The 10,444-nt window shown below is 36.0% G+C and overlaps 1 protein-coding gene across 1 annotated transcript; it reads right to left on the bottom strand.

Moving 5' to 3' along the window:
* Nucleotides 1-2,127: 2,127 nt before the first annotated feature.
* Nucleotides 2,128-3,678, bottom strand: LOC127148163 (uncharacterized). The gene has a single exon (XM_051081185.1). It carries the CDS (start codon nucleotides 3,676-3,678, stop codon nucleotides 2,128-2,130), a length of 1,551 nt encoding a protein of 516 aa, XP_050937142.1.
* Nucleotides 3,679-10,444: the final 6,766 nt, after the last annotated feature.

Genomic DNA, 10,444 nt, shown 5'->3' with positions numbered 1-10,444 from the left:
TCATTAGTGAGATCCATCAAAAAGTTGACATAACATATAGATCAACATACATGAAGATTTGATAAGTTTGTTACAAGACGTAAAAGAAAATGTTTACAAGTATCACTAATCGCTCAATGGAAATACTAAAAAACAAAGCTAAGAACTGCCAAGTGGACTATTGAATACTACAAGTAGATCTTCCAAATTGGAATTAAAAGTGTCCTGCAAAGAAAGAAACAATAATATTATTTATTAGGCTTAAAATGAATGTTTTTCAATGACTAGAATGAATGATGGGAAACTTTGGAGAAACATTATATTACCAAATGTTTATGTGTTTACCCTGATATATGGGATCTCTTCATATTCTCTAGTCATGTCTGCTGGACATTCTAAAATTGCCGGACAATGGAGGGATGTATCGCCTAGCTCGTCGTTGTTAAAATTATCAACAAAATCTTTTCTTGTGGCTTCACAACGACGGACCATGTATCATCACTGGGATCTTTAACATAGAACACTTGTCTTGCTTGTGATGCTAATATGAATGAATCTGAATAGTGTCCTATACGATTGAGGTCAACTAGTGTGAACCCAAGATCGTCTACTCGTACTCCATTCTTCATATCGACCCAGTCACATCTAAACAGTGTGACCCCAAAAGTGTTGTAACTGACTTCCCATATTCCTTGAATCACACCATAGAAGGACATGTCAGTAATTATCGGGTTTTTGTCTTTGGCACTAGCCACATGCATTGTTGATGCAACCAACATAACCCCACTATTTTGAACCGTTCTAGTGTCATCACGACGCTTTGTGTTGTAGCAAATTCCATTGACTTTATATCCCTCATATATCATCACAACGGGATGTGGGCCATATGCAATCCATCTGATTGTCGTGCTCACGACTTGACCTTCCTGGATTTCACGCATGACCTATTATGGCGATCATAATTAGTCACGGTTGTTCGTACTTTCTATTATGTGTCAATAACATGAAAGTACATTTAAACAACATACCTCGTCTCGTATCCAGTTAGGAAATGATCTATTGTGCTCATCTCGCAACCATTTCTCATTTCTTGCCCTTCGTGGGTTGGAAGATTTCAAGATTTCCATATGTCGTCTATGTAAGGCCAATCGAGTTGGAAGTAGTGAGTATCATTTATTTAAAAGAATGTATATGAAAGTAAAATAACTTGTCAACGGTAATGAATCGTACTCTCTGTATGGATGAACTTCTTCAATGTTTTCTAGTATGTGTAGATGGGCTTGTTTTAGTACAACTTGACTAGGTGTAGTAGATGATCCAGCAGATAACGGTCTTTCGATCCGACCTTCCTCTCGAGATTTAAATGAACCTAGTCCAATGGGGTCAAGCCCAGATAGAAACTCAGAACAAAATTCAACAGCTTCTTCACATATGTGTGCTTCTGCAATCGATCCTTCCGGACGATTTCTAATACGGACATAACTTTTCAACACTTTCATATATCTTTCGAATGGGTACATCCACCGAAGGTATATGGGTCCACAAAGTTTTGCCTCTCGCACAAGGTGGACGCATAGATGTACCATAATGGTGAAAAATGATGGTGGAAAGTACTTTTCAAGCAAACATAATGTTTCAACAACGTCTTGCTGCAATTTATCTAAATCTGATATTCGCAAAGTCTTGAAGCAAATAGCGTTGAAAAAAGAACATAATCTAGTGATAGCCACTCTAACATTGTTAGGTAAAACTCCACGTATTACAATTGGGAGAAGTTGTTGCATTAGAACATGGCAATCATGTGATTTAAGACCAGAGAGCGTTAAGTTCTCTAAAGATACCAAACTTCTGAAATTCGACGAATAACCTTCTGGAGCCTTAAGATCAGACAAAGTTCTGCAAATAGAGACCTTCTCCTCTCTTGACAATGTATAACATGCTGCAAGTATGTAAGTTCTACTTCCATCGGACACAGGGGCCAACTCGGGTCGAATGTTCATTTCTACCAAATCAAGTCTAGCACTCAATCCATCCTTACTCTTCCCTGGTATGTCAAGCAGTGTACCAATTATATTCATCAATACATTCTTCTCAATATGCATAACATCAAGACAGTGTCTTACATGTAATTTTTTCCAGTACGTTAACTCATAGAAATGCAGAAATCCTCTTCCAGTAGTCGTTCGAAATATCTTCATTCAACCTTCTAGTAGACCTTTTACCGCATGGAAAGGTCTTATCCTTAAGTCTATTATAAATTGTCTCGCCTGATAAAGGGAGAGGAGGTGTTCCATGCTCCTGATTACCATCAAATGCTTTCTTTTGTCTCCTATAAGGGTGATGACGTGGAAAGTATTTTCTATGTCCCATATATGCATTTTTCTTCCCATGTGGTAGTCTTATAGAAGAAGTTTCCTCCCCACATATTGGACAAGCCTTATACCCCTTCACGCTACACCCACACAGGTTTCCGTATGCAGGAAAATCATTGATAGTCCACAGTAAGACAGCTCGCAGGGTGAATCTTTCATTTCTATGTGCATCAAAACACTGAACACCTTCTTCCCACATAAGTTTGAGATCATCAATCAAAGGTGCTAGGTAGACATTTATGTTGTATCCTGGTTGCTTAGGTCCCGAGATTAACATAGTTAACATCAAATACTTCCTCCTCATACATAGCCATGGTGGAAGGTTGTATATTGTAGCAATCACAGGCCAACAACTATATTTCGTTGATAAATCTCCGTATGGATTGATGCCATCTGTGGACAACCCCAAGTGGAGGTTTCTCGGTTCGGACCCAAAATCTGGCCACAAATGGTCTACCAACCTCCAAGATGGAGTATCAGCTGGATGCCCTAACACACCGTCTACTTTCCTGTCATTTGCATGCCAACACAAGTGCTTTTCATATTCGGAGTTCTTGAACATCCTTAAGAACCTCGGAACAATTGGAAAATACCACAGCTGTTTAGCTGCAACTCCCTTAATCTCTTCATTTGAGTTTTTACTTGTCTTCCACCTCGAAGTGTTACATTTAGGACACCTACTGATGTCTGCCAGATCTTTTCTATACAAGCAACAATCGTTAGGGCATGCATCTATTTTTTGATAACTAAGGCCCAAAGCAGTAAGCGTTTTTTTTGCTTCATACATGGATATCGGCATTTTATTATTTTCAGGCAATAACTCGCTAATCGTTGCCAGTAGTTTGGAGAAGCTAGCATTACTCCATCCAAATCTAACCTTCAGGTTGTATAGCCTAACTAATGCTGATAACTTTGTGAATCTTTTACAACCAGGAAATAGAGGCTTCTTTGCATCATCGAACATATTGTCAAACGTATTAGGTACTTCAGAAAACTGATCGCGGACATTTTGAACCATATTTATCACATGAAATAAATCATCGTCCACCGTTTCTTCGTTCGTGTAAGCCTGTCGATTACATGAAGTCTCTGATGTAAAAGATTCGCCATGCCAAAACCATATCTTATAGCTTTGATCGATCCCATTGGCATATAGATGATATCTGACTGTTGATTCGTCTTGCGGCAAACGGTTCCCACATTTCAAACATGGACACCTGATAGTACTGGAACCTTTAGCATGACGAAAACCAAATTGAATGAACGCTTCCACTCCCAATTCATACTCCCTAGACATCCTATTCTCCATCATCCATGATTTGTCCATTAGACGATATTACACGGTTTATATATCTCAGAAGTTAGGACTTAGTCAAACCTGTTTGCAAAGAAATAGTAAGAAAACTGGCCAAATCCTCTAAAAGAAAATAAAAAGAAACCAAATGGCTATCAAATTCCTGACCAAAAATTTGCGTCTAAAACAAGCATGTTAGAACTTAGAAAGACACTCCAAAGTTCCAAATCTAGTCTTAATTTAGAGAAACCATGCACCTAGTAAGTGGGGAGTGACTGAAAGTTTAAATAGTTCGTTAAGAGAAGATAGGTGACGGGGAGGGGGAGTAGTGGAGAGACCATCTAGAGAGAGAGGTTGAGGAGGAGATGATCTCCTGTGGGGAGACCATTTTGATATCTTTCCCTCACCAACCTGAAGCCTGTGTAGAGAAATTTCCACAACAAACTAGTCATTCAGCATGATTTTAACTTCTTCCCACACCCTTTCCCTTGACAGCAGCACCGTAGCCTAGGATCACTCCATAATTGTGTGTTGCTCCACAATCAATGAGCACAACAAATTTAGATCCATGGATTGTTCCTCTCACCTTCATTGTAAGTTCAAACGAACCTAAAAAGTTCTAAAAACGTGTATAAGTGTCACTTGAACTTTCAAATGACCTAACAATGCTCAAGTGATAGTTCGTAACTCATAACCTCCCAAAAAGTTAAAAGAAGTTGCAAAAAAGCACTTCCTGGCCTAATTGGCAACCAAGTGTGTAAGTTCAACAAACTTAGTCTTAAACCAACTTACAAAGTATTCACAACGTGCATAAGCATAACTTTCAAAAGGACCTAACAAAACATAAGTGTAAGTTTATAAGTCATCGCCTACCAAGAAGTAAAAAACATCTAAAAAAAACACATGAAGTTTCAAAGCAACTGTACGGAGAGAAACAGCATTAGTTGTCAGGTCTACTAGGAATATAACAAGCAAGTGAATTCTAGTGACATGACAGAACTTACTAGCTTCAACAAGAAAAGATAGAACAAATAGCTACTAAGTTGATGCGTGACTGGCTAATTAGCCACCAAAACAACAAGAAACAGTGTAAAACAACAACAAAATGGGAATTCAACAATCGTTCTTCATTTCTTTAAAGGAAACAGACAAACAACGCTCTTCTTAGCCACGAAGAGAAAAGAAAAAACAATCATCGAACATCACTTCTTAGGTATTTAAGGTAAGAAGATCATTTCCAGCAGTAAAAATCAAAACAAAACGGGCTAATAGGTTGCCAACACATAGGGCATTAATGAATGGAACTTTTGTGTAACAAAAGGGTGAATGCAAATAACAACAATAATATTAATATGATGATCCAGTAAAGTCACATAAATATTTAATCATATACATATAAGGACTACAAAGAATTCCCATATAATTTGAAAGCTGTCCAATTTGTAATATTTTAGGGTATGGTCATGCAACATTAATTAAACTACTAGAAAAGGGCACATGATATTGTACATTAATTTTCTAATCGTGGTGACAGAAAAATGGCCATAAAGTTATGAAAAGAAGAAAAAAGTAAAGCACTCAACACTTCAATAAGATGGAATTTCCAACATAGCAAGTGCAGAATTTCAAAAGTCTTGAAACAACTTAAACATACTCGAAGTCAATCTCAACAACATCAAAGGGACCTCTCAATTAAGCAAGAAAACAAGAATCAAAACACGAAGAAGAAAAAATATATAAACTCACAAACATATACAATGTTAACAACATAACTTACAACATGAATGCATTGGTAAAGGAAAACCAACCATAAAAGCAATAGTTGAAAAAGAAAAAGAACAACAGATCAGGAAACTAATATTTAGGTACCAATAACCAAACAAGAGTTTTGTAAAGGAATGGTAGCAATATACGGGATTAGACCTGTGCAGTATTTAAGTTAAAAAAACGTTAGAAGCTTACCGGGTAGTCGAAACCTAATGCTAAGGATGCTTTGCAACTTAAAAGTGATCTAAACCAGAAGATGTTCGGGCTGCCAAGAAAAAGATTAGATCATCAATAATCACATCTACTTTCATCAACTTTCATGTTTGTGTAACCTAATTCCAGTCACAAGAAAATTAAATAAATCAAGCAAAAGTATTTGAGTCATTCGGGCCAACTTCTCTTAAATCTAATTCTGGGAGTTGAAGATCTTTTTAAAATATGTATCTTCATATTACAATAGCATGCATAATTAGAGATATGAGCCGAAAGAGGACATCAATGACATATTGAAAGAGAACAACATTGGCATCCAAATAAAACCTACTTGAACACCTTTAACTTATGCAGGACATAGTTCTCAAAGAGCAGAAAAACCCAAATGAAAAAGAGGAAAAAACGAGATCTTAATTATCAATTACTCAGGCTAACTATTACTACTCAAGGTGGCAACATTCTTCTCTCTTATCTCTATCATTTGCAAGTGCTAGGATAAAGAAGAAAGTCAGTTTTCAATATTTGAAAGTAAACGTATATGATAAACATCGTGTAGTAAACATATATGAACTTAACTTTCAGCATAAAAAATGCCAATGGGAGAAAAGAGAATGTTGGAAATGAACCAGCAAAAAGGAGCGTTCTAGGAATGAACTGATAACACGAGCAGAACCAATACACGGTAAAAGATGGCTTCACTGAAGTAACCAAAAATTAATTTCGACGATGTTGCAAATATGCGGCGTTTCGATGACGATTCCTAAAACACAAATCAACGGTGAATGGCTGAAAAAACAAGATCAAGTGTATGTTAGAAAAAAAATGCATCCTCTCGTGCTCCACTAAAATAGACTTCAAAATTTAAATGGCTGAAAAAACAAGATCAAGTGTATGTTTGAAAAAAATGCCTCCTCTCGTGCTCCACTAAAATAGACTTCAAAATTTAAATGGCTGAAGAAACAAGATCTTCTCACTGGAAGCTATGACAAAACTGTTATTGTTTGGGATGTGAAGGCAGACGAATGGAAGCAACAGTTTGAATGTCATTCAGCTTGTAAATGTTTTGTTCCATTATACCCCACCACATCCATACAACAACAATTAAAGACCAGATATGTCACATACATACAGCAATATCCATGGATAGAAAAAACAAAATGTAGCAAATAAAGAGGACCTGGGGGAATTTGTTTTTTCATTTGGACAAGCTGCTATTGGGGGAATTTGTTTGTCAGTTAGGCTTGAATGAATTAATATTGATGGGGGAATTTGTTTTTTGATCATTGTTTTTTCCCCCTTTCAGTTAAGAACTTGTAATATTGATGAAGTTGTGATAGTTGTTACTTGTATTTTCCCCCATTTTTTTGATCATTTAGGCTTGAATGAATTAATGGGGGAATTTGTTTTTTCATTTGGACAAGCTGCTATTGCTAGTATAAACAAAACCATTTCCCTATGGGAGCTGGAAAAATCTGTTCTAAATACGGAAGAAGAAGGTGGTTAATAACAATTTTCAAATGGGACAATGAAGCTGTGTGAAATTGCAATTAGAGCAGTTATGAATGAGCTATTAATGAAGGCAAAGACTACACAACAAAAACAACAAACAAGTCATTGTCTCACAAATCTAAACAGCCAATGATCTAGAGCATACAAATGAGTGAAGCCTCAAGCAACTGTGTCCTCCAAAGAACCTGATCAATGGATTTCAATTGGAACATTAGAAAATAGGAAGAGTATTGAATGAGTTGAATAGATATCAATCGAAAACATTAGAAAATAGGAATTTGCAGCACAAGATCGAAAAACCTGAATCATGATGCTTGAAGATGGAGAAATTTGAACCCATACAAATTCAAGAGGAGGTAATAGACTATTTTATTACACTAGTAAGGGAAAGAGAGCTTAGGGAAATCTTCAAAGTTTAGTCTCAAATACAAAAGGATCGAGTGTGTCTGGTGGATTATGGGCATGGTTCTAGAATTTGCAAAGGACGGACTAATACTAGGAATGCACAAGAAGGTCCACTATGGGAAGATGAAACAGATGCCATTCTACTGGCTGTGTGATTTAATTTGTTTGTCATTTTATATATTTGAATGAAGCACAATGGGATTTGTTGTTTTTTCATCCTTGTGCTGATTCATAATGAGAAATTTTGTTTCTCATGCCTTTTAAGAAGAGGAAAATTAGAAGAAAAGAAGATTTTTCTGAGTTGACGAGGGATAACATGATCTATTAGGATGACTATTAATAAAATCTTTTGATGATTTACTTGACGACCTAGGGCAGAAGCACGAATCTTAGATTGAGCCTTCGCTTTTGATTATATTCAAAGCTATGAAAAAGTTTGAGTGGAATGAAAAAAAATAACCTACGGAAAGGAAAGTCATCTGGACCTTTCTTTTTCCACTAAATAGTCTTGAACAAATCTTTTCAATAGTCTTACCTGCGGCAAGGTTCAAAGTGGTCCTTTTCTAATCTTCCTTATCAATGATCTTTGGTCCTCCTTAGCTTAATTAGGGCTAAAATTCCCACGGAGCGGGAGGGATGCTAATATTTGACATAGTTTTTGAATACCATAAAATGGAGTCATATTCCTTTCAAACTTGTTAATAGTCATCCTAATAATGATTAAAGGAATATCAAATAACATGATCTACGCCTCTATAAATAAAATCAAAACTAACATATCAAGCGTTAAAATCAGAACAAATATACTTAATTGTTAAGTCATAGTTTGATTGCCATTTAGTTTTAATATTTTTTTTTAAATCTAAGTCTATTCCTCTCGTTCTGTTGTTATCTAGTTTTATAGAATATTTTCAAAATTCAAACCAAGTTTTGATGGAAAAAAAGAAAGTAGTTCCCAAATATTGTTTTTGTTCTTGGAATTCAGTTAAAAAAGTGAAAACATTGTAAATAAAGTCTAAGAAAACAAGCATAATTTCCAAAAACCAAATGCTTACAAAACAAAGCCTAAGTGTAGAACTATTAGATGGGATAAATAACATAGGATTCAAAATAGCAATCAAAGAACTCAAATTTCAGCCAAAAGATGTGAATGGAAGAAAAGAGAGTGAAGGGAGCGAACCGAAATGAACGGAGAACGAATCAGACTAAGGAGGGAGCAAGGAGAAGCAATCAACAGCGGAAGACAACTTGACGGAGGTAACTAGAAATTAATTTTGACTGTGTTGCAAATGTGATGCGCTTCAACAACTATTCCTAAAACACAAAGACTTGCAAGTGTCAAAAACGAGTTTCAAAATGGAGCTAACCTAATGGCTACCTTAAAACTTGATATTTTAAACCTTCCTTAAAGAATACTCATGTCTTACAAACCATAAAACTGAAAGATAAGAAACTCCAACCAGGCCCTACGACCATAAAGTGTCTCTCTCAATCTAACAGTAACAAAACAGAGGAAATCCCTCTCAATCTAACAGTAACAAAACAAACAGTTCACGGAATTAGAACCACAATGCATCTGTCCCCTCATTTTTGTTGAATCAGCCTGTGAAGTTGACACTAGACAGGGATACAGACATGATGATTACAGGGCAGTGGCATAGCTTTCTTGGAAAGTATAAGGTGTTCTTTTACAGTCTGACTTTACTGTTGGATTTTAATTTGATGTTGATCTTTACGAAGTTAGGAAAATAAGCACGTGAATGGGGTCAATGTTGTATCATATAATTCGGAAGAAACGTTCCCTCTTTCCTGGACAGTAATATACGGCAAGCCAGTATGAAAAAGGGAGAGACTTCCTCCTCAATAACTGGTTAAGCATATAGTTAAACAAAAATACCTTACAATGCCTTCTTTTGTATTTTAAATCTTTTACATATGAAATTTTTTTGGAATCATAGAGGGAGAAGATAGGGCCTTTTTTAATCTCATTGAGTACCAATGATCATGTTTAATAACCATTAAACAATATACTCAATAGCACAAGCTGATACTACAGAAAATTTAGTTTCTTTACTCTTCCCCTGATTTGTGGTTTCAAAAGTAACATCAATGAGGATCAGTTTTAATTAATGAGAAAATGACCTAACAGAAGTTTGAACACATGACCTCCTAGTCGATGATTTATGGTCAATATAATTTCTTAACATATCAATTGGTTGCTTTTGCAAGTATCCTTTCTTTAATTGAAATGTTATGAAACCATATAACAATAAGATTTTTAACAACTGACCTAGGTTGGGTTCACAAATGAGGGAAAAGTGATGGCTCTTGATTTGGAAATCTACAACAATGGTGGAAATTCATTAGATCTATCTCTTGCTATCCTTGAATGTGCTATGTTTCACTCAGATAATGTATATGAGATACCAAATGTGAGGATTCAGGGAAAGGTTTTATTCACAAACTTTCCTAGTAATACTGCTTTTCGTGGATTTGGTGGTCCTCTAATGCTCGTAAAGAAGTCGAACAGTTTAACAGCCAAAATCAGTGGAGGAAGCGTGGTGTAGCTATGGTTCCTACAAAGTTTGGCATATCATTTACACTAAAGCTAATGAACCAGGTGGGAAAAGACCATTGCTGAAAATACCCGTGCTATTATCTGGGTAATATTTCATCCATAAGAAATCTGACCTCATACATTTTATTAACCGTAGGCAGGTGCTCTGGTTCATGTCTATACTGATGGGACAGTTTTAGTTACGCATGGAGGTGTTGAAATGGGCCAAGGATTGCATACAAAAGTTGCACAGGTTGCTGCTTCTGCCTTTAATATTCCTCTAAGTTCTGTCTTCATATCAGAGACAAGTACGGACAAGGTAATATGAGATTTATTTGTAATATTTAT

The sequence above is a fragment of the Cucumis melo genome, chromosome 2 (genome assembly GCF_025177605.1).
Source record: "Cucumis melo cultivar AY chromosome 2, USDA_Cmelo_AY_1.0, whole genome shotgun sequence".
Lineage (NCBI taxonomy): Eukaryota > Viridiplantae > Streptophyta > Magnoliopsida > Cucurbitales > Cucurbitaceae > Cucumis > Cucumis melo.
Note: the sequence above shows the minus strand (reverse complement) of the source record. Positions and strands in the feature narration are given on the sequence as shown.